Raw genomic sequence first — 25,116 nt, 5'->3', positions numbered from 1 at the left:
AAACAGGGAAATTAGTGGGTATGACCAGGTCTTGGGAAGCTCAGAATGCCAACTTATAGTTAGTGAGCAGTGTCATAAAAGTACTAGTTTCAAAGAGAACAGGTCAGCAGGCTAAGTGGGCACCAACCTTGAAAGGCAGGAGACTGTGGTGCCACCACTGTCACTGGTTTGGTCATTGGGGCGGATGAAAAGGGATCCTCGGAGGGTGTGCTGAAGGCATTGGTGATCTGTGAGCACAGGGAGCTGATACTCTCCGCTTCCCCTTCTACCTCTGGCACTGCAAGACAAACAGAAGATGGCTCCAGACAGCAAAATGGAACGATCCTGAAACAGAACAGCATCACACAAGGTGGCATTTTATACTGAATCTTTTATTTGTGGAAGGAAAAGACTCAACTGTCAGGTGGGGATATAAAAGCAGCTTCAAAAAATTTCCTGACCACTATCCACTGGCTTTTCACATGAGAAGGTATAAAATGATAACAATTCCTGTACTAAGGTCTATCTTCCTCCCTTGCAAATCCCCAGATTTCCTTATTTCCTCTCCTGTGTGACACTGTTGAGAACTTGCTGTTCTCTTTTTGTGCCAAGACGTCCAGTCAGTAAGATCAACCTGTTTGTCTTCCGACCAGGTCCCAAGGCTGTGGTCTGAGTTAAGTTCTGCAACCTTCCAGTGACTCTTGTCAAAAAATGGGTTAAAGTCAGGTGCACCAGTGGGTGCTCAGTCCTTTTCTCTGTAATAAACTACGACAGTGTGATCACTCTCATTCTTCTCCAAAGTACCAAGTACCTGAGCTGTGATAACATGAAAAAGTGAACTGAGGTCCAGGACTCCAGAGGCTTTGTTCTTAACATTGACTCTAGGGGGCTTCCCTGGTGGCGCAGTGGTTAAGAATCTGCCTGCCAACGCAGGGGACACGGATTCGAGCCCTGGTCTGGGAAGATCCCACATGCCATGGAGCAACTAAGCCCATGCGCCACAACTACTGAACCTGCGCTCTAGAGCCCCTGAGCCACATCTACTGAACCTGTGTACCACAACTACTGAAGCCCATGCACCTAGAGCCCGTGCTCCGCCACAAGAGAAGCCACCACAATGACAGGCCTGCGCACTTCAACAAAGAGTAGCCCCTGCTTGCCGCAACTAGAGAAAGCCCGCATGCAGCAATGAAGACCCAACACAGCCAAAAATAAACAAACAAACAAAACAAAACAAAAAAAGTGACACTGGGATACTTCTGTGTCACAGAGGAAGCTAATTGTATGTGCTGAACCTCTGTTTGCTCAACTGTGGAAAGAGAATAATCGTTTTTTTTCCCCATCTGCTCCAGAGGGAGACTGAAAATGAGGTACCTGAAGCATCTGGAGTTTCAGTTTTTACAGGAGTTGAGAGGTGAAAAGATCCTCAGTAACCATCTAGTTTAACTGTTCTTTAGGCTGAGTTTTATCCATCAAAGAACTTAACTCTCTGTACTTTTGTACCACCAGCAGTGGGAGTGCCCTATTGAGACAGAGCTTCCTCAGATTCTGTTATAGCACCAGCTCAACATGTCTCAGAGTGAAGTAAAATAGGGCCCAATAAAAGCACTGACCAGATCTGACACTTTAGCTCCGGATCTTATGATGAGGATAGAGCTACCAGGGCTGGCTCAGCTGTACACAGGCCACACAAAGGCCTGTGTGGCAGTTCTGAAAGGTAATGAATATGTGTGAGCAATCCCACTGTCTCTGATGAACAACAGATCTTAGATTTATGCAGGAGACCCGTTTAGAGTTTCCTCCCTATGGAGCCAACCAGCCACAAGGACACTGAGAACTTATCCATTTCTTCTGGTACATCTGACAGTAATGCTATTTAACTGGATGTGTTTCCAAAGCCTTTTAAATTAATTCCCTGCTGGGTCCCAAATGGCAGAATAAGAATGGAAACTTGAGACCCTTGATGTTTGGAAGCAGGTACACTTTCATCAGGACAAATCACAAACCTTGTAGCTCAGGCTGGGAATTCCCATCATGGCTCTGTTACCTATTTGTTGAAGAGAAATGAATGACTCACGTCCCTCTCCATGAATCTCCATTTTCTTCCAATTGGAAATGATACAAGATATGTAACCACCAACCAGCCTCAGAAAGAGGGGTGGCTAGTTTGATGGGATCAGTGACTCCACTGGAAGTGATGGTAACGCTTCAGTGCCAGAGCACCCAGTGAGTTAGGTGGATGCTGCATTACCTGCATTTTTTATGGGGAAATCAGTCTTCCTCTGCATAGTGGAAGGCAACTCGTTGATGCGCAGGGATAGCTGGCGTTTAAAGGGTGACATCTTCTGGCTAAGAGCAGGAAATCCTCGGAAAGAGCCTTGGCGAGCAAGTTGTTCAATTGGTGCGTGCCGGCGTGGGATGGCGTGAGGATTGTTCATCTCCAGAGAGGCAGTAGCATCCGAAGTGGGAGAGGTGGGAGAGGATGGGGATGGGGCAGTGTTGCCAGGGGCCACTGATGAACCAACAACTGTCTTATCTGTTTCAGCTCAAGAAAGTCAAGAGAAAGAGGACCTTAGCAATGTCTTCAAATAATTTGAGCTTATATTGCTGAGGAACTCAAAAACTCTTCTAGGTCTTTTTACCCATCTCCTTCACCATGTCTCTTAAAAGACAGGTTAGAAGTGGGGCTCAGATCTCCTATTTTTCAGACAAATAAAACGTTTAGTAACCTACTACATGTCACATGGTATATCTACTAAGACAAAAATATTAGATCTTTTATTCCCATGCAGTGATTAAGACTCTGAACAAGATTAAACAAAACAAAACAAAACAAAACTACCTATCAACTCCTAGCAAAAGGTCCTTTAAAGAATGATGGTTCACAGTGTTCAATATTTGTTTGCTTTTTTGTTTGGGGGAGAGGATTTAGGAGTGGCAGAGTCAGAAAGGTCTAAATAAGCGTAAGTTTGATTAGATGTTAAAGAATGTCATAAAGCAGACATGGACATTAGGCATTTGTGGCTCATTTGAATAAAAGCATACAGAAGTAAAATTTTAAATTGGAGTAAACATGAATACAAGACTGTTTCCATGTGAGTACGCACTGTGTCCCATTCTGATTGTGGTAAGTCTCTACTCCCCTCCCCTCACAATCCTCTGTAGATGCTAGGACTCAACCATTTTGGCAGTTGCTGTGTGTATCAAAAAGTATTCTTTGGTGGTATTAAAGAATATGCATCCAGTCTGAAAATCACTGAAGCATACTACATAACAGGTATACATACTACATTTCCTAATTAAAATAGCATGGCGTTTCTTTATTCTTTGGTATCCTGGCACAAATGTTTATAAGAAATGAAAAAAAAATCACAATCAATAATTTAATTTCAAATAAAAATATGTATCCTTTTTTTGGCTTAAAAATTAGAGCTGTTTGGGTCAGTATTAATGAAGTTACCTAAAATGGCTGGTTTAGAATTGAAAGAATATAGTAAAAAAATTAGCAAAATTATATTTATATTTAAACCGAACTGTTTAATTCCAAAATATTCCTTGTTGGTTTCAGCCCTAGTTATACACAAGAATGCAAAGCATTCTCCCTAAGCCCTATCACTCAGTTCTAAAACACACTTGACTCAACAGCCTCCTGAGTGACTTGAATGCTTGTACAGGCATTTCTGCTATGCTGCTATGGGTATCTGGAAAAAAAAAACACATTCTGCAAAACCACACACTAAAATTAATGGGGCTGTGGAAAAAAGACGGGCCAGCATCTCAAAATCTGTGGACTTTTTTTCACAAAAGCACTAAAACAACAGTAATAATCTAATAAGAAGAGTATCACCGAGAAATTTCTGCCTGCATTTATACCCAGCATCACCATCAGTGGGTCCTCTGCAGCCTAAACCTGGGACTTGTACTTCTTCCTTTAAAATGTAGGTCCTTGATAGCATTTGCTTCTCACAGACATCAGATGCATCAGAATTTAAAAATCTGTTCGAGGATGCAGGTTTTCCCAATTTTGTTTTTGAATGTCTTTGCAGCTTCTTCAACTAACACTCTCAGCTTCCCCAGTAGTTTAACATAATGGGAAGAGTAAACACTTTGAAGCCACTAAACAAGCCACTCTAAAGGAAAGGACTCTGTTTAGATTTTCAGCTTTGTTCTTAAGGTCTTCATATATTGCTAAGAGTTCTCCTTGACTGAAAAAGTTTGCCCCTGATAGCTTCCAAATACTAACCTGTTGGGAAAAACTGTTTAAATAAACACACATTGTAGTAGAACAGATTGTACCTTTCTTAGCATCTTGGATTTGTTTCATAATCTCCTCTCTTTCTGCTTGCTCAGTGGCTGTCGTGACACGGAATGATCCTTCTCTTGTGAAAGTGGTCCGACTGGCATCGAAAGTAGCAGTCACTCCACATTCCTTTTCCCGCTTCTGCTTACGTTCTAAACAGGCTGCAAAAGCACAGCCCACTGCGTGGCTCAGCCTTTCACCCTGTATGTAACAGAAGGTTTAAAAAACCTTTTTAGAGTTATGGTGTCAAAAATTACAAATTAGCTTGGACCACAAAATAAGTCTGTTTCCACACAGGCAAAATGTTAGGAACTCCAGCTTAAAATTAGATTTTAGTATATTAATACGCCAAATTAATCTAAATGAATTATTACCTTAGGTAATGCTTATGATCCTTTACTGTAGTAGGCATTGGGTAAAGCGACCATCGGTAAGCGGTGTTTTCTGAGCAGCCACCAATACTTCCTTATTAGTCAGGTCCCTCTGTCACTCACATTAACTCTGGTCACCAGCTTAGAAGACACTGCTCAAGGTTCCAAGCCCTAAGTCTTGACACACAAACCTCTATTTGCCATTTAGGGGAATAGTAGGAATATTTACCAAGCATTTCTAAGAAACCACTGGAAAGGCAGGGTTTATTTCAGAGCTTAAATATACTATCAACATGTCTAGGAACAAAAGGCGCAAACTTAAAACTTCACATAAATAAATACAACTGCAGCGATGAGAAGCAATCAGGCAAAGGAAAGCTTAGCTTTCTCAGTCTTTCTGAATGCTCCTCCCCTGCCCCATCTGGGCCCTCAGTGCTTGTAGGTTCTCTCCCATAACTTCCCTATCTTCTTCTAGCTCTCTCAAACCCCAACTCTACCTCCCAACCACACACAGGCAAAAGTAAAAGCATGTTTTCACTCACATTTTCTACTTATAAAGGAATTAAACAGGTAAACCTGAATTTTTTGTGTGTGGGAGGGGAGGAAGGCTTATGTAAACTAAATATTGTTTTAAAGATACACTGGATTACCTAGAGTAAATTTAATAGATTTGGTGGGTTACTTTTTACCAGGGTTATCTGTATTTTAAACTATATCCCTAATTGTGGAATAAAAAAGTTAGGGATGATATAATAACTGTTGGCGTCTTTAACAGCGAGAAGAAAATCTGAGAACAGGGAAACCTTTGTGGAGTTTCCAAAATCATACCATGTAAGCAGCTGCTCCTACATATCGCTCTGAGTAAGTAATTTCACTGCATCTTATACGCCAATATCAGATATCATAAGGGGAGGTAAATGTCTGAAATGCTTTTGTCCCTAAGATTTCACATGACTGCTTATTTAAAGACTGACAGACTCACTCTTTATGAATCTGCGTGAGTTTCTATCTAACTTCTTAGTAGGATGATACAAGGGTAGGCATTGAAGGGTGAAATAGGAGAGAGGACCGAAAGAATTTTAGAACCCGTGTGCGTTTGAACACAGCTCTATTACAAGGACAGAACTATAGGCCAAGGAAACTTATTATTTCTGCGAGGCCTTATGACAGAAGTTCTTGAAGTGGAGCAGTTACCACGGGCCAGACCCTATGCTATAAGTGTTTATACTTGTTACCAAATTTAGTCCCCACAACTGTTATCTCCATCTTATAGAAGTGGATACTAAGACTTAGAAAATGTTAAATAACCTGCCCCAAAACCCACAGTTAGTAAGAACCAGAAAGAGGAACTGAACCCATATATGATTCAGAGCTTGAGCTCCTAATATTTGTTTATACAACTGCTTTTTAAAAAGTTTTTGGTCAATATTAGAATATGGCCACCACTTCCCTTCCAGGTTAAACCTTAGCAAGAGTTCATCGAGTTGTAGTCATGAATTGCTACAACTGCCTTATTCTGTCTGGATGTTTAAAAACTCAAATATTACACACTCAACGCTATATTATAATGAAGATCATCATCATCTAAGAGTCTTGTCTTTCATATCAGAATTTTGGGTAATTTAGATGAAGAATGATAGATTCGATTATTCCCTACTTTTTTAAATTAATTAATTTTATTTATTTTTGGCTGCATTGTGTCTTCGTTGCTGCACACGGGCTTTTTCTAGTTGTGGCAAGCAGGGGCCACTCTTCGTGGAGGTGCACAGGCTTCTCATTGTGGCGGCTTCTCTTGTTGCAGAGCACGGGCTCTAGGCGCGTGGGCTCAGTAGTTGTGGCTCGCAGGCTCTATAGCGCAGGGTCAGTAGTTGTGGCACACGGGCTTAGCTGCTCCGTGGCATGTGGGACCTTCCTGGACCAGGGCTTGAACCCGTGTCCCCTGCATTGGTAGGCGGATTCTTAACCACTGCGCCACCAGGGAAGTCCCTATTCTCTACTTTTAAACAAAACCAAAATTTCTACTATGTAGCAATTTCTAGCATAGTTCACTGTACCATAATTTAGTATTTCTATTTTTTTAATTGAAAATATACTCCCACTCAGTTCTTGTGGTAGTCACTTTGTAAATGAATTTATAAGTGCCTTTCAAATGCCAGTATCTTCTACCCAGATGAATTAGCAAACAAATGCATGTAAGGATCTTGAAAATAGTTCTAATAATGAAAAGTTTCAAATAAAGATTAGCAGCCACCATCACCAGAGAACTTTTACTTTCCTTTAATGACCTTGGACCTCAGCCAATCATCTTGCTCTGTGAGTGGTAGGGTTATACCAAGAGTGTGAATTACTTGAATAAAAGGAGTGAAAGCAGGTTAGTTTAGGCACTTCCAAGTGCTGTAACAGCACGTACTTGTTAAAAATGTAGTGGATACGGTATTTGTTTTTCTCTTTCTGATTTACTTCACTCTGTATGACAGACTCTAGGTCCATCCATCTCACTACAAATAACTCAATTTCGTTTCTTTTTATGGCTGAGTAATATTCCATTGTATATACGTGGCACATCTTCTTTATCCATTCATCTGTTAATGGACATTTAGGTTGCTTCCATGTCCTGGCTATTGTAAATAGAGCTGCAGTGAACATATTGGTACATGACTCTTTTTGAATTATGGTTTTCTCAGGGTATATGCCCATATCATATGCTAACACATATATATGGAATCTAAGGAAAAAACAAAAAAGGTCATGAAGAACCATGGGGCAAGACGGGAATAAAGACACAGACCTACTAGAGAATGGACTTGAGGATATGGGGAGGGGGAAGGGTAAGCTGTGACAAAGTGAGAGAGTGGCATGGACATATATACCCTAACAAATGTTAAATAGATAGCTAGTGGGAAGCAGCCGCATAGCACAGGGAGATCAGCTTGGTGCTTTGTGACCACCTAGAGGGGTGGGATAGGGGAGGGTGGGAGGGAGGGAGATGCAAGAGGGAAGAGAGATGGAACATATGTATAACTGATTCACTTTGCTATAAAGCAGAAACTAACACACCATTGTAAAGCAATTATACTCCAATAAAGATGTTAAAAAAAAAAAATGTAGTGGAAACTGTTTGGCTGAGCCAACCCAGAAGGAGCTTGGTGACTGAGGCTAGTCATGATGAAATCCATGCTATTGGACTCACCGTGTCCTTGACAGCCATGAAGCAGTGACAGATCCAGCGCCGAGTTGTGCCATCACGACATATATAAGAGAAGGCCCTATCAAAATTCCTATCTGGGGCACAGAAGGAAACTTTTTCTATTGTCTGGTCAACTATGAGGTCCTGGAAAAAAGGGAAACACAAAGGAATAGAGGACTTATGAGGTTAATCAAGTTTCTCAGAAGAAACACAGGATGTTCATTTCACAACACAGAATCTCTACATCTAATGCATCAAGGCTATAGAATAGCTGGATCTGAGCCAGAAGTCTGAATACTAAGAATCTGACCTAGGAGAAATCCCAAGAGGCACTTTCCCCAGATGCCTCCCTCACTTCATCTTCATATATATAATATATGCCTGCTGATTCTAGTTTTATGATGGTAAATTCCATGTTCAATTTTACAATATATGTAAATCAATTTAATCCAATTTCCATATAACTTACATTCAAATAACATCATTTCCAGAACAGCTCTATGTATTTATTAACTTACTGATTATTTAATTTTGAGTATGACTCTCTATGTTTATATACTTGCTGAATGACATCATATACACATAGTATAAACATTGCACAAAATGTTTTTTAAAATCTTGACACTCTTTGGCTCTTCTGTGTGATATTCCAGGCACCTAAAATCCCTAGATGCTGAGATGGGGGCTGTAAGTGCTAAAACATGCAAACAAAATGGCTTTTATACAGCATAACTATGAGAATTCCTACTGCTCCACAAACTTGCCAGTCAATTCTTTAAAGTTCTGCAATGCTGGTGGCTCATTATAATTTTATTTTGCATAACCTTGATTACTATGAATTTCCTCTTCAGCAAAGTAATTCAAGTCTTTTGGATTATCTGTCATTTTTCTTCTGATATGTAGGAGTTATTTATATATTCTAAATATGAGCCCTTCATTTGTTATACATATTGCAAAATTTCTTTTCTGCTCATAATGGGTCCCAGGATGACAAGTCATCAATTACTATTATCACTCAATGTGGGAAGAAGTAAATTAATTAATTCCAGTGTTATAAGTAAGCAACAGGGGGCAACATCACTTTCTAACTATCGTGTAAAGCAACTAAAAATATAGCCTCCACATACAACAAATTTCACCCAAAGCACTAATGAAAACTACACAAAATAAGCTAATTAAAATGATAGTTATTTCCAATTGTAATGTACACTTGAGACTACCACTTCTCTTGAACTTAAAAAAAAAGAAAAGCCTTAGTGAAAAGAACTAAAATGTAGCTAAATTAAATCACTTACAATATATCAGGCAAGCTACCCATGAAAACTGTTCTTTACCTGCCAGACTTTCTCCTCCTTCCAGTGACACCTGAGGGTTATTTTTCTTTTTTTTTTTTTGAAAATTGCCTTCTTGTTAAAATTTCTCCAGATTTAGGTCTCTTAAAAAGTTCGAATTAATGATTAAATGTACTTATATAAATAACACCTTATGCTAAGGGCAGAGTCTATGTCTATTCTTATTTAGGCATGTAGGATCACTTGCTTTCAAATGCAAAGTGCTACATATTATTTGAGATACTGTGTGTATTCTAAATAAATGTTAACCAAATGAGCAATTTACTAGTCCTTAAGATTTCACTTAAATTGAGTCTTCAGTTAAATAGTAGGTTAATCAGTTCAAATATCACTTTCTAAAAATAGTGTTTTATTAAGGAACAAGAAGAAATTTTAGATATGGTCTATCAACTTTTTTTTTTTAATTTTTAACTGTGATATCAATGAAAGGTCCATCATTTTTCACATCGTATTTGTGGGGGTAAACTTTTTTAACGTGTCAGAACAAAAACAGAACTCAGATCTTAACAATAAATGCTAATACACCGTAGGCTAAACATGCTGTGTCATGTAGACCAAAATGTTGAGAGAATTCTCTTCTGTTTTTCGTAAGGTAAATGAGTAACTAAATTGGTTTTTCTGAACATTAACTAGTCTCTCCAAAGATCGTTCTTTGGACAAAGTGGAAGGATACAGAGTGACTACAACAGCTTAATGGCATTATATTTGATCATAGGGATAGAAAACATATGAGCAGTAACATTTAAGCTTATGAAAGTTTTACCTTAGTTTTTTCATCCACAACTCTGAGTCCATCTGCCGATACCCACAGGACTGCCTTAACTGCTTTCTTTCCAGTCTTTTAAGAGAAACCAAAAAGGAAGGGAGACACACACATATATAATATTAAAAAATAGTCATCTCCCTAGAAAACACTGACTTCTGCCTTCCAAAAGTCACAAGTACAGATGGAGTCAAGTTCAGGAGGGCTGCCAAAGCTAGATACTCAAACCAAACTGCAGAAACATTCAAGAAAAAATAAGCCAAAGCCATTATTTTAGAAACACAATGCAAAATAATGAGATAAAATTAAGTAAAGGGTAAGGGGGACAAATGGAATAAAAACCAAGATATCACATTCTGTAAAGGGCAAAGAATAAGTAGATTCTTCACTCATTTCAAAACTCAACCACGAAAACCAAGAGTTAGATAAATATTAAATACATAAGGAGTTACACCACAAGTAGCTTCTACAAGTGCATTTAGAGTAGAAAGTAATACGTAAGTCTAAAATGAGATGCTGGCCATGCTACTATCCTTTGGCCCCAATGTGTATAGCAGGACGCTTGGTCACCTGAAACTTTCATATTGAAAACCCAAGAAGTCTTCATTATTCCTTTAACAATCTTTAAAAACCATTATTTCTTCTCTCAGGATTAACACAGAACTGGTTTAGTTTGTAATTTGACATTAAATGCATGGAGACATTTTGGGGACATAGGAGAATTAAAGAACTGTTGGAAAAATATTGTCATTATAACATGAATTCTTTTTACTGGCTGAGAAAAGACTTTTGGCACACAAGAATCACATGAGAACAAGCTGATGTATGATTTCTCCTGTGATGGAATGAAAATGGGACAGTGGGAATTTGTAATAGTAATTTAAATAGCTTCCTTTCTTTTTAACTGCTCCAAAGATACAAGCAAAATAAAACAAAAGCAAAGTGAAGGCTGAGAATAGGTATCAGAACATCAAAAAAAGTATAGATCAAAAGGAATCTGGTACTAAAGGTTGGAACAGCAGCCTCTAGAAGGAACAAAGGAAGATAAAGAAATGTCTACCATTCTTCACTATACATGTCCAAGCCCAGCACTCCTCAATAAGGCATGGCCTTATTTAAGTGAACTGTATAATCCACTCGGCTCCGTTTCCACCACCACAACAAATCTGATGAGAGCCTATTATATGCCAGGCAGTAGAAATACTCGAAGAGTTCACAGTCCATTGAAAGGTGACAGATAAACAAAAAATAAATAATACAGTAGTAAGTGCTATAGTAGAGTTGATAAGCTTGTAACAATGTCAGAAAGGAGGTATGGTCAAATCTATTTGTGGAATTGGGGGAAGGTTATTCCAAACTAAAGATTGAACTGGGTACTAAAATAATTTTTCTAGATGCCCCAGGTGGGGGTAGGAAGGTAGGGAAATAATAGAGGTAGCGGACATTCCAGGCAGAAGAAACAGCAGAATAGGACGTGGAAGCCAACAATACAGCAAATCTGGGCTCTATAAATATGTCGGTGTGGCTTGAAGTAGGATGGGTGAGCGAGGCGCAGTGGAATATAAAAAGCAGAAAAGGCCTAGCCATGGAGGACTGTATGCCTGCTAAAGAATTCTATCTTAATTCGGTGGGCAATTAGGAGCTACTAAAAGAATTTTAAACACAAATAAACAGATTTGCATTTTTAAAATATCACTTTGGCAGCAGTGTAGAGGGGTTGGAAAGAGACTGATGGGAGGTAGAAATACCACAACAAGATTCTAGGTGAGAGAAAATGAGGGTTGAGCTCTCTTGGTTGAGATAGGAATGGAGATGGGAAAGTCTTAAATGGTAAATGTAAGAGAGATGCTGAAGACTCCTCTCTGGTTCCTGGCTTGGTAAACTAACTGGGTGCAGACGGTACTACAAACTAAGATAGAGAAAGAAGAGATGCAGAAGCAAGTTGGAGAGTGGGAGAATAGGATTTCAGTTTTAGACAAGCAAAGTTTGGGATGTCTGTGCAACATCCAAGCAATTGGATATACAGGTCTAAAGCTCAGTAGAGAATTCTAAGATGTAATTTTAGTTTGGGGAGACATCAACTGCGGGAGTAATAAGAGGGCCAAGGACAGGAGAGAATATTAATAATTAAGGAATTGGGAGATGAGTAATGAAATATCAGAAAAGGAATAGCCAGACGGACAGGAGAATGAAAAGAGATTAGGGTCATTGAAACTAAGGGAGAAGGGTTTCGAGAAGTAACAGGTTGTCCAAAATGTCAAATGTTGCAAAGTGACCAAGTTAAGGAAAGATGTGAAAAATGTCCGACTGGATTTAGCAATGAGTAAGACACCACAGTGATAGAGGTTGTGGTGGTGATTTTTATGTGTCATATTGGCTAGTCTATCGTTGCCCAGTTGTTTGATCAAACACTGGTCTACATGTTGTTATAAAGGTATTTTGCAGATATGATTAACACTTACAGTCAACTAACTTTAGGTAAAGGAGATTACCCTTGATAATATGGCTGGGCCTCATCCAATCAGTTGAAGGCCTTTAAGGGTTAAAAACTGAGGTTTCCCTGAGAAGAAATTCTGCTTCAAGTCTGTAACAGAAATTCTGCCTGAATTTCCAGCCTGCTGGCCTCTGTGTGTACACACACACACACACACACACACACACAGAGAGAGAGACAGAGAGAGAGAGAGAGACAGATGGTGGTTTTGTTTCTTTGGAGGATCTGACTAATAAAAAGGTGGAAGTCAGACTAGAATGGGTTGAGAAGTAAATGAAAGGCAAGATGAGTCTACACACACAAAAAGAGCTATAAGGCGATGGAGGACAAGCAGAGGATCAAGGGACGTCCTTTAAGAATTGTGGTAAACTAACATGATATACTAGAAATAGAACGGATTTTGGAGTAAGACAAATACAAGTCTGAATTCAATGCCACTATCCATAAGCTAAGCAAGTTATAGAGTCCTCTGAGCTTCCATTTCTTCATCTGTAAAGTATCCATAGGGTTGGTAAAAGGATCAGAGATATATACAGTACCTGGAATTTAAAGAGGGTAATAAATAATTGGTATTCATTTATCATCATTATATTAATAAACTTAAAAAAATTCTCCCAACAATAAAGCTTCTTGAAGGAGTAACACACACTTTCAACAACAACAGATCATGCTTATATGCTGAATGGGAAAAGCCAGTGGAAAGATGGAGACTGAAGGCCCAAAAAGAGTAATGTAGAGAACAAAGTCCTCTAGGAGGCAAAAGGGGATGAGGCTAGAATACAAGTTTTAGATGGGAAGAGGGATGTCCCATCCTTGAAATAGAGGGATGGAGTGAAGCCAAGTAAAAATGAAGACAGATTTGTAAAGGAGTGAGTGACAAGTTGAGGAAGTTCACTCCAAAGAGCCACAAATTCATCTGTCAAGGAGATGAGATTACCTGATTTACTTTGCTAGGGAGAAGAAGGTAGACAGGCAGAATAAGAAAGCAGATTTACCATAGCAGTATTGGGGTGGTACAGTATAGTGACTCAGCACAAACTCTGGAGCCAGGCTGTTGTCTGGGTTTGAATTCTGGTTCTGCCACTTACTAGCATGACCAAGGGCAAATTACTTAACCTCTCTATGCTTCAGTTTCCACATCTGCATAATGATATTAATAATGTCACATACCTCATGGGATTATTGTGAGGATTCAATAAATAAATAGATGTAAAAGGTTTAGAACTACGGTGGCCATATAATTTACTGTCCAAACTGGGACCACTTTGAAAGTGAAAGGGGACACTATTAAAACCCAGAAACAGGTGTTAAGCTGGGGCTGTTCAGGCAAACTGGGACAACAGTCACCCCATCAACAACAGTAACTGCCCATATTTAACCAACGCTTATGTAGCATTTAGTATTTTGCTGGAACGTAAGCTCCATGATGGCAGGGTTTTTTCCATCCTTATCGTTCACTGCTGTAACTTCAGAGCTTAGAACAATGCCTGGTACAGTGTAGGAGTTTAAGAAATATTTGTTGAAGGAATAAATTTGCTAAATATCTGCTGTAGGAAATAGGAGACAGCTAATCAGTGACACAGAAGACTGCCAAAAGGCACTGAAAATCCTGCGTAAGAAATTTCAATTTGCAGTTATATCAATACGCTCATTGTGCAAATGCAGCCCACAGTGTTCAGCATCGGAGGCAACAGACAGAACTACTTCAAGGTTGGGAGACTAACAGTGGGAAATATAAAAGGTCATTTTAGAATGGGACTGTTCCCCATTTAGTTTCCTTATCATATACAGGGAAATACTTTATTGGCCCTATTAGACTATTATGAAAATATCTCTGCTTTTTGAGGTATGTCTTTATATTAATTTTTATAGTGTTGTACTAATATATCAGTGAAGCATTGTATTTATCGTATTTCACAGCATCTGATTTCTCTAAATAGGCGAAGAAAACAGATAATATGAATTCTTCCATTTGTTCATACATTTGAGTGCCAGTTCTTGGATGTCAGTATAGTTTGCCACATTACAATTATTTCAATCAGGTATTGAGATATTAACACTCAAAGACACCTGCAGCTGAAATTAAGTCCGGACTTCCTCTCACAAATTCTAAAGTAGTAATGCTTCTGAACTATCTGTAAACTTTAGTGTCTTTCATTCTGATAATATAAACTGAGATTCCTAAACACTTTTTAGAAAATGATAAAAGTCACAGAAGATGAAAGTTTTCCTTTTGTTTGCCCTAAAACTATCCACTTAAGCCAATACCTTAGGAGATAAGGCCAAAGTTAGCTAGCCACAGGACTAAAAAAAGAGATAACCCAGAGTAAGTACGAAATATAGAATATACATACATCTTTAAAAACTTTTTTTAAATTTTTTTAAATTAATTTTTATTGGAGTATGGTTGCTTTACAATGTTGCGTCAGCCTCCACTGCACAACAAAATGAATCAGCCATACACATACAGATATCCCCTCCCTTTTGGACTTCCCTTAGGTTACCACAGTGCATTAGGTAGAGCTCCCTATGTTATACAGTATGCTCCCATCAGCTGTCTATTTTCTACATAGTATCAATAATGTGTATGTGTCAATCCCAGTCTCCCAATTCCTCCCTCCCCACCCCTTTCCCCCTTGGTATCCATACATTTGTTCTCTACGTCTATGTCTCTATTTCTGCTTTGCAAATAAGAGCATCTATACCATTTTTCTAGATTCCACATATGCGTTATTATACGATAGAATATACATACATCTTAGTGACACAAACACCCCTTAAAAAAAGACTACATAATACTTCAGACACTAATAAAAATGTGGTAGGGGTAACGTATATGTGAGACAGTAAGAATTATTTCATCACCACGGTTCCAACGCTTTTTATTTTAATAATAATTTCAAGGTTATAGGTAGAATTCACACTGAGTAGTGTTAATGCATGAAAAATAGTTTTACAACAAAGAGAAAACTGCTTATTCTTCAAGGAAAGAAAATGGGTCTAACATGAACAGAATTTCAGTAACTTAGAATTTAAACTGAGAAGGATCAAACTACCCTATGAGTGAAAAATGTCAAATATAATTTTCAAGTAACCACTCAACTCTCTAAATATCCATGTTAAAATTTTAAAACTAACATTTCCCTTAAACACCTTTTACTTTGGGTAGATATAAACCAATACAGAAATTAAGCAGACTCTGACACTGGAGAAAATGATAGCAGGAAATGGGTCTATTACAAATTATTAAATCAGGAAGCTTACACTGCAAGTAAGAGAATGCACAGGTAATCTTAACGTGAAAATACCAGTGAAGAAAGACGAAAAGGTTGCAAAAATGACATGGAGATAGTAATTAAACAAACTCAGTACACTAAGATCATTTCCCCTAAATATAAAAGCTACTCACAATAAAAGGCAATGAAATAACTAATTACAATAAAGAACTGCCATCTGCCTACCTATTAATCTCCAGGGGGTTTTTTGTTTTGTTTTTTTGGTAGACACCACTTAAAATTTTTTTAAATGGATGGAGATCACAAGTTGGTAGTGTGCTCAGTACGCTAACAGATCCTCACAGTCACTCTTCTGTTTTACATGTTGTTATCTGGGGAAGTACTTCGGATTTCCAGTTGGAGAAGTATGTTTCTAAACTGTTTAAATCATGATTGGAAAACTTTTCCTGTGAAGGACCAGGTATCAAATATTTAGGGCTTCGCAGGCCAGACAGTCTATGTCACAACTGCCCAACTCTGCCCTGCTGCACAAAAGCAGCCACAGACAATATGTAAACAAATGGACATGGATTTGTTCCAATACAACTTTATTTATAAAAACAGGTAGTGGGCCATAGTTTGATGACCTCTGATATAAATCATCATAATCCCTGGAAAGTGATTAAACCTGTTTTGGAAAGACAATTCATTATACTGAAATACTAGAACTGTCTGGAATTGTCCCTGAATTCTTTTTCTTTTCTATTTTTAAACAAATGTGCTTATATCCTATTATTTTAAACTGAGACCCAAACTCAGGCGCAGTCCAACTCTAAAGTTCTATGATTCCTAAGGCCACCAGGGAGATAAGAACACGCAATTAATCAACATAAACAGAAGTGATATTTGGAGGCAAGACAATTGTGTTGGGCATATGACAGACAAGAACAAAAAGGTGTTCTAATGTAAGCCAAAGCAAAGAAATGCTAAAGACACACAGAAGCATAATTTGCATAGCTATGAAATGTTAAGAAGCAACAGCAGCAAACAGACAAATTTGGGCAGGAAGGGTAGAGCAAGTCACTCTTTCTGAGCAACGGCGATCTGCCATTCTATTGTGCAAAGCTCTTCTGCTACACACCAAAGAGGTCTTCAAGGGTACCCAATATGTAAAGAATCTCTGGTCAGTCTTTCTGTCACACCTACACACAGAGATAACCCAGTCATTATGGAGTAATAATGATATATTCGTAGGCAACCATGACACGGTGTGTCTTGCAATGAGTGAATGAGAGACTTCCTTAACAGGAAACTTGGCTTCTTCTTCTTCTTTTTTAATCTGAGAGGGCCTTCAAATCTATCATTTGATGACATTTGAATTTCTGAACAGAACTGTGTAACGAATAAATTTTGTCTTATAATTCCAAGATACAGTATGTACCTCCGAGAAACACAACTTTCTGTAGGATTTGAGACTGGTACTATCTCCAATGGCTGCTTCCTTAAAAGTACAGTAACTTTTAACCTGCACTTTCTTAAGTGAGAAGGGCCTTTAAAGGCTTTTGGGGAAAAAATAAGGATAATAGCACGTCATGAACCAAACAACAAAGGCGAGATTTTTGGAGGCTATTTAGCTCTCCTAGTTTATAAATCACTTTTAACTGAGAGGAGGGAACCTAGAAAAGAAATTATTCTAATATTAAGTTCATTTAAGTTCATACTAAGTTCATATTAAGTTTCAAATGCATATAATAGAGTGAAAATTCCACAGGGACCTCAAATTCAACCTGTCCAAAACCAAATTCATCATAACTCTTCTCACAGTGAATGATTTCCCCACCACCTTTCATCCATACCATAAACTTGGGTCTTATCTTCTGTCTCCTTCTGTATATCCCTAGGTTGAATAAGTGAATGAGTCGGAGCAGATTCTCTGTCGCTCCAGTGGCCCTGTTAATGCTGTTCCTTCTATGCCTTTTTCCTCTAACTTAGTTTAACTGGAAGTCACAGTCTTAAGTCTCAGCCTTAGGTATCATCTCCTCTCAGAAGCCTTAATCACAATCTCCAACATTCACTGTCCCTCTCTGCTCCAGTAGTACCTATTATTGTTACACAATTTGTTAACTACCTTTTTTTTACCTGTCTGGTTTTTCCCACTACAGGGTGAACTTGAAAGCACTGCATTTGTCATTCACTAACTCAGACATTTTGGAGCAGCTACTATGGACCACAAACTATTCTAGGCATTGAAGATTCAGCAGTGAACTAAATTAGGTGAAGATCTCTGTCCACAAAATGTTTATGTTTTAGTGAGGAAGAGATAAAAAAAACCCAAATAAGTAAAATGTATGCTATGACAAATGGTGATAACCCCTATCAGAGGAAAATAAAGCTAGGAAGGGGAATAGTGAGTGTCTATATATGGAGGAGGGTGGTATTTGAAATTTAAAATAAGGTTCTCTCAGTGACTGCCTCAGTGAAAATGGGGCTTTTGAACAAATGGGAAGAGATGAGGAAGTGAGCCATGCATATATCTGGATGATGTGTGCTCCAGATTAGAGGTTACAGTAAGTGCAAAGGTCCTGAGGTGGAAGCATAGCTGGTATGCTCAGGGAACAGCAAGGAGGCTAGTGTGGCTGGAACACAGGAAGCAAGAATAGGAGAAGATAGGAAAAGGGACAGAGATAATGCATGTATAATGGCCTGCTAGGCCTAAAAGACTGGTTTTTACCCTGAGTAGCTCAGGAAGCTACTGGAGGATCTAGGGCAGTGGAGCAACACAATCAGACCTCTGTCTTAAAAAGATCACTCCGACTGATATCTTGAAAACAGATGGTAGGGGGACAATAATGAAAGCAGATTGTGTAGAACATTAATGCAATGATTCAGGTGAGCGGAGAAGCTGGCTTGGACCATGGCAATAGTGGTGGAGGGTAGTGAGACAGGAACTATTGATGGGATGGATACAGGGTAAAAGAGAAAGAGAGGAGCCAAGATCAGATCCAGGATTTGTGGCTAAAGCACATGGACCGGGATGGGAAAGACTAGGGAAGACTAATTTGGGAGAGCGTTTCGGAATTTGGTTTGTGACACATTAGTGTGAAATGCCTTAGTGTGAAATGTTTAATGATGATGATACTGACACATCCATATGGCAGGCTATTCTGTACACTTTGCTTATATTTACTCATTTAATCTTCACAACAATCAGGTGAAGATGGAATTAGTATTATCCTTTTTTTATAAGTGGGGAAGCTGAGGTACAGAATGGTTAAGAACCTCTCCCAACGTCACAAAGCTAATAAGTGGCTGAGCCAGGATTAAATACAATTAATCCAGATCCCCAGTCTGTGTCCTTGACCCCTATGCTATACTGCTTCTAAGATGGAAGTACCATTATGGAGTTTAGGGCAGATGTCTGGAGACAGAACTTTCAAAATCATCAGCATAGAGATGGTATTTAAATCCATGACACTGGATGAGATCATCAAGGGAGAAGTGTAGGTAGAGAACAGTCCACAGACTAAGAAGTAGGCATCAACACAAGGGAAAATCAAGAGAATATGGCACCTGAACTCCAAATGAATAGACTGTTTCGAGGAGCGGGAGGGATTTGGCTGCTACATCAAATGCTGCTGACAGGTTGAGTAAATAAAGTCTGATTAAATGAGTTTAATAGGGGAAAGGAGAGCAGAAACTGAAGGCACCAAGAAGAAACCTTTTTTTAGAAAGATGGTTTGTTTTAATGCTAATGAATGATCCACTAGAGAAAGAAAAACTGATTATGGAGGAGGTGGGTAGCATTACTAGAATGACTAAGAGCTAGTATAAGAATCTTGCGGAGGAGTTGGCCTCAGCTAGGAGCACAGAGAGTTCATCCCTTGAATTGGAGGGAAAACAGAGTATATATGCACAGATTCACGTAGGTAAGTAGATGTGGTGTCATGTTTGAGAGTTCTCTTCTGGTTGATTCTGTTTTTTCAGTGAAGTAGGAAGCAAGGTCATCAACTGAAAGAAGAGTAAGAAATTCTGGAGGTTTAAGGAAAAGGAAGGAGGAGTCAAATAGTCATCTGAAAATGAGAGTAAACTGGACTTAAAAAATGGAGATTGTCTCGCTCATCTTTGATCTGGATAGCCTAGCACAGTCCCTAGTATGTTTTAGACACTGTGACTTGAGGCTTGAGAACCACTAAGTCTTCATGAATACAAATAAAAAAGATAACTCCAAAGGTTAATGAATTATTTTTTAATCTAGAAAAGATCAATGGCCAGGGCATTTGACATATTAGCTGATCATGTCACAGGAAATACTGAAACCAAGGATCAATGGAAATCTTCTGAATACTCTTGGGATTGTCTTTTTTCTTCTTCAGAAATTTGTTATATTGCACTTCAAAAGGATAAATAAACCAAATCCTAAAAGATGCAACTAATAAAATACAAAAGAAGGTAAAATTTATAGAAGGGCATGAGAATTTAAAAAACAGAAAGGAAGAAAAGGAAAGAGGCAGCAAGTGATATTCCCTCACATGTAAAGGAAAGGATCCAGAGTGAAGATAAGCACTAAGTACAATTTGCCATTGAGGAGAAAATTTAGGAAATCTAATTAGAATGTAGATGTGAGTACACTGACTTAACAGTGGTCATAAATACCATGAAATGTTTTACTCTTGATAATTAGTTGAAAACAATATAACCCTGCATTACTTTTCAACTATGTATTCTCTAAAACATAATCATTTCTAATGATGCCATTTAACAACTGTAACAGCATCAAAACTTGAAAAATTATATCTGGCAGTACATTAACAGTATCTGTTAAAACAAATATTATAATATTTTTGGCGCTTTTTATACAGTTAGAAGTGGTTATCACACACACACACACCCCACCACAATCAAATAATAGCCCAGGGAGGAGTTCACAAACTCAAACGCCTACAGGGTTAAAAGCGGTAACAAAATGAGTGAAGCAGGCTGAGTGTAGGGACCATAGGGAGTTGCAGGGATGTAGCAAACAAGCAACCAAAGGGCACAACTGGTACTCAGCTCAAGCCACTGTTGCTGCACACAAAGCATGCCGTTTTGCCAGATCTTCCATTCTTAAGATAGATGTAATAGTTTGGTTTTTTTTTTGCGGTACGCGGGCCTCTCACTGCTGTGGCCTCTCCCGTCACAAAGCACAGGCTCCGGACGCGCAGGCTCAGCGGCCATGGCTCACAGGCCCAGCCGCTCCACAGCATGTGGGATCTTCCCGGACCGGGGCACGAACCCGTGTCCCCTGCATCGGCAGGCGGACTCTCAACCACGGCGCCACCAGGGAATCCCAGATGTAATAGTTTTGATGTAAAAATTTCAATGTTTGAAATATTAGCAACTAATCCAAATTTATGAACTGTGCGCAGGCCATACGATGCATGTTTGTGGGAAGCATTCAGGCCCTTGAGCTATCTAGTGTCCCCTGCATTTGACACTTCTCCATTCACTATAATTAAAGCCTATCCGAGGAAAGCAGAGGCCAACACTTCTGAATGACAGAACACAGGGTAGGTGAAAGAACTCTGCACTAAGTTTCAGAAAACTTTGGTTTCAGGGTAGGCACTGCCATTTACTACTAGCTGGGTGACCTCTTTGAGCTTGTTTATTCATTTGTAAAATGTAGTTTCATGAACTATCACGTCTAATTCACTGAGCTGTTGTGAGTAACAAGTTAGAAAGTAGGTCAAAACACATCACAAACTACAAAGTTCTATATAAATACAAGTAGATGGCTAAGAGATAGTAGAAAATATATACTGGTCTCTGTCCCTGGTTCCTGGCACAGACCTCCTGAAATCCTTGTAATTTCCTAAGTGATAAGAGCACAACGAGCATCTCTTGTCCTGATATTTGGTCTCTGACCCCATCCCTGACACAAGGCTCCTAAAACCCTTGTAAATTCCTAAGTGAAGGGCATCTTTTGTTTAATGAGACAACCCTGGGTGGGCTCCTGGATGAGGGCTTGTTGCCAGAATGACCAAGCCATGATGAGAAGCTTAGGATTTTCAGCCTTAACCCCTATCCTCTAGAGCAGGAAGAGGAGCTGGAATTGGAATAATCTATCAAGGCTACGTGAGGAAACTACCACAAAATCCCAATAGTACAAGGTTCAGAGAACTTCCAGGTTGGCAAACACATCCACATGGAGAAGGTGACACACTCCAATTTTACAGGGACAGAAGCTCCTGCCCTTGGGACACTCCCAGACCTTGCCCTATGTAACTCTTCATCTGGCTCTTCACCTGTATCCTTTATCATATCCTTTAATAAACTGGTAAACATAAGTGTTTCCTTGATTTCTGTGAGCTGTTCTAGCAAATTAATCAAACCTGAGGAGGAGGTCATGGGAACCTCCAATTTGTAGCCAAATTAGACAGAAGTTATTATGGGTAACCTGGGGACCTGCAATTGCAACTGGCATCTGAAGTCGGTGGGAGCAGTCTTGTGAGACTGAGTCTTTAAATCTACGGGATCTGACACTATCTCCAAGTAGATAGTGTTAGAATTGAGTTAAATTGTAGGACACCTAGCTGGTGTCACAGAGAATTGTTTGGTTAGGGAAACAATCTCTACACATTTGTGACTAGAAGTGTTTTGTGTCAGTAGTAAAGGACACACCCAGGAGAAAGACTCACAGGAGGTAGACTGAACTGAATTTTTCTAATACAATGGCTTTAAAAAGAGACCTAATAGGGTGGCCTGAAAAGATTTTATATCTCTGTGTTCAGTCAGTTCCTCATAAAATGGTAATATAGATTACTTAGCTCATGAGTTTCCTCAAATACATTAAACTTTTAATATCCTTTTCAAACGTTAAGTGCCACGTAATTGCTTGGTAATAAAATATTTGCCGAGTATGGCCAAATACACTAGAAGCTGTATGTAATACTTCCTAAAAAGCTGAGTACATTCTTGACTTTCCTAAAAAAATGATCAATTTAATGTAGCTAAGTTTAGAAAAAGGTATTTCAGAGCCTCAGGGGTTTTTTTCCTTCTAAGATGTGTGTAATCTTACACCGGGTTAATAATACAGCCCTGTAACACACCCAGGTTTATCTGTTCCTCACTGCTAAAGCTTCTGAAGGTACTGCTCCCATTTGCTGGAGGAACAGGGAGGTCAGGCCCCTGACAGGAATAGAACAGGGTGGTCAGGTCCAGGACACAACTTAGGGAAAAGCAGCAGCAGTTCTCCTGGCCATGATTTACAAATTCAGAATCAGGGATAATAATTCTCCCATCTACCTATTTTTCTCCAAATGTGCTTGATGGAAACACTTGATAACTGTTGTTCTCTTTATCTTGGTCCATTAAACCATACATGATAAGAAGGCTAAGAAAGTATCAAAATTTATGAGGAACTCTACTAGATAAAAACTCCCTATGAGATTCATTTTTAGCTTTCATCAAAACACAATTGACCTAGCAAACTCAACAAACCAAATCTCTTTCACCAGACTACTTCTTGTAGATAAGTGTGAATGTGAGTTGAATGATGCCAACTTGAAAGGTTTAAAAGGCTCCAAATTAAAGAAAAGTTTTTCACTTAAAATTAAGCACATTTCTGGAAAGTTATAGGTGATGGTTTTTTCTCCCTTGATTTTCCAAACTCTTTGAATGACTTACTGTAATTAAAAAAAATTGTACATAAGAATAAAATTGCCTGGCCATAAAAAGAATTCTCCCCACAATAACATAAGAATTCTGTATTGTATCTCTGTGAGATGAGAGTTGTTCATTAAACTTACTGCAGTAATCATTTCATGATATATGAAGTCAAATCATTATGCGGTACATAAACTTATACAGTGCTGTATGCCAATTATATCTCAATAAAACTGGAAGAAAAAAAATTCTGAGGTTCATGTTTGTTCACATTATGGGATCAATTAGTATCTTTTAAGAAAATCTCACTAGTATGGTTTAAACATCTCTAAATAAATAAAATGTTAGTCTGAACCACTGAAAAAGATTCTTTAAAGCATTAACTAGTAACAAAGTAAACTGACAAGAGACAAAAATCCAAAATTAAATTACTACCTTTAGGGACTTCCCTGGTGGTCCAGTGGGTAAGACTCAGCCTTCCCAGTGCAGGGGGCCAGGGTACATTCCCTGGTCGGGGAACTAGATCCCGCAGGCATGCCGCAACTAAGAAGTCTGCATGCCAAAACTAAAGATCCCGCATGCCGCAATTAAGACCCAGCACAGCCAAAACGAATAAATAAATAAATTTAAAAAAAAATTACTACCTTTAAAGAAGAAAGTTAGAAAGTAAAAATGAGTTTCCAGGAAGCTCTTAACTAGCATCTTTTAAGGTTAAATCTTTTAAACTTTGCTTGTAAATAATCTGAAAACTGAGTGATTGTATAGCATAGTGATTAAGAGTGTAGACTCTGGAATCAGATTATCTGGGTTCAAATCCTAGATTCTACCACTTATTGTATCTGTGGATTCAGGCAGGTCCCGTAACCTCTGTAAACTTTAGTTTTCTCACTGTAAAACGGGAAAATAATAATTTCAGGGTTACTGTAAGGATTAAGTGAGATAATTCATAGTTTTCTTTCTCATAACATATGGATTTGCCATGTAGCAAAATGCAGTGAAAACAGCTAAGAAGCACAGTGTGACCCAGTTTGGTGACACTGGAGATGCACAATGACCCCATTATTTATAGCAATGAATATTGCCACCTTGGAGGTGATTCTCAAGTGAGAGCTATCTTTGTTCTTTAACATCATGTTATAACCTTTTAAAAAATATACTTTAACATGTTTTTTCTATAAACCAAATCAATATTTTCTCCTTTAGCTTTCTCTATCTAGCCTTCATGGACTTTTACTAAAGTAGATATATTAAAAACTGATCACTTAGAAGATAATTAAAATTGTATTTTAACTGGGGTGATGTGAAATTGCTTTGAGAAATTCTATTTAGGAAAGAGTAAATGCTCCACCAAAAAAATCTGCTTAACAATTATAGTGTCTATTTATAATGATGCAAATGTCTATAGGATTTATTCTTTCTAGTTATAGATCCCACATTCTACGGACCTGTTAATTTGACTCAGGCTCAAAATATCTACTAAAAGATTTTATTGTGACATGTGTGGGTAAATTATATGACTTTTTATTTCAGATTGACAGAAGTTACTGAATTAAACCATTCAATCTAAAATCCTTCAAATTTGTTTACATTAATATAAAGGTGACCTAAACCAGAACATGTAAAAAAAAAAAAGGGTTACAACTAAAATATTTTAATTGAGAAGAAAGTGGAAACTAATAATTTTTTTTTTTTTTTTTGCGATACGCGGGCCTCTCACTGTTGTGGCCTCTCCCGTTGACGCGCAGGCTCAGCGGCCATGGCTCATGGGCCCAGCCGCTCCGTGGCATGTGGAATTTTCCCGGACGAGGGCACGA

General features: G+C 38.6%; 1 protein-coding gene across 10 annotated transcripts in view; it reads right to left on the bottom strand.

Moving 5' to 3' along the window:
* LOC101321319 (protein numb homolog) overlaps positions 1-25,116 on the bottom strand; it is a 234,127-nt gene that overhangs the window by 5,516 nt on the left and 203,495 nt on the right. For all 10 annotated transcript variants that reach the window (XM_073799315.1, XM_019921607.3, XM_073799312.1 and 7 more), the window contains 5 exons: positions 9,953-10,027; positions 7,841-7,981; positions 4,276-4,480; positions 2,231-2,524; positions 128-277 (listed from right to left, as the gene is read on the bottom strand). In XM_073799315.1, coding sequence (XP_073655416.1) covers positions 128-277; positions 2,231-2,524; positions 4,276-4,480; positions 7,841-7,981; positions 9,953-10,027 — 865 coding nt within the window. The remainder of the gene's footprint in view (positions 1-127; positions 278-2,230; positions 2,525-4,275; positions 4,481-7,840; positions 7,982-9,952; positions 10,028-25,116) is intronic.

This window comes from Tursiops truncatus, chromosome 2 (assembly GCF_011762595.2).
Source record: "Tursiops truncatus isolate mTurTru1 chromosome 2, mTurTru1.mat.Y, whole genome shotgun sequence".
Lineage (NCBI taxonomy): Eukaryota > Metazoa > Chordata > Mammalia > Artiodactyla > Delphinidae > Tursiops > Tursiops truncatus.
This window is presented reverse-complemented; position numbering and strand designations above follow the sequence as displayed.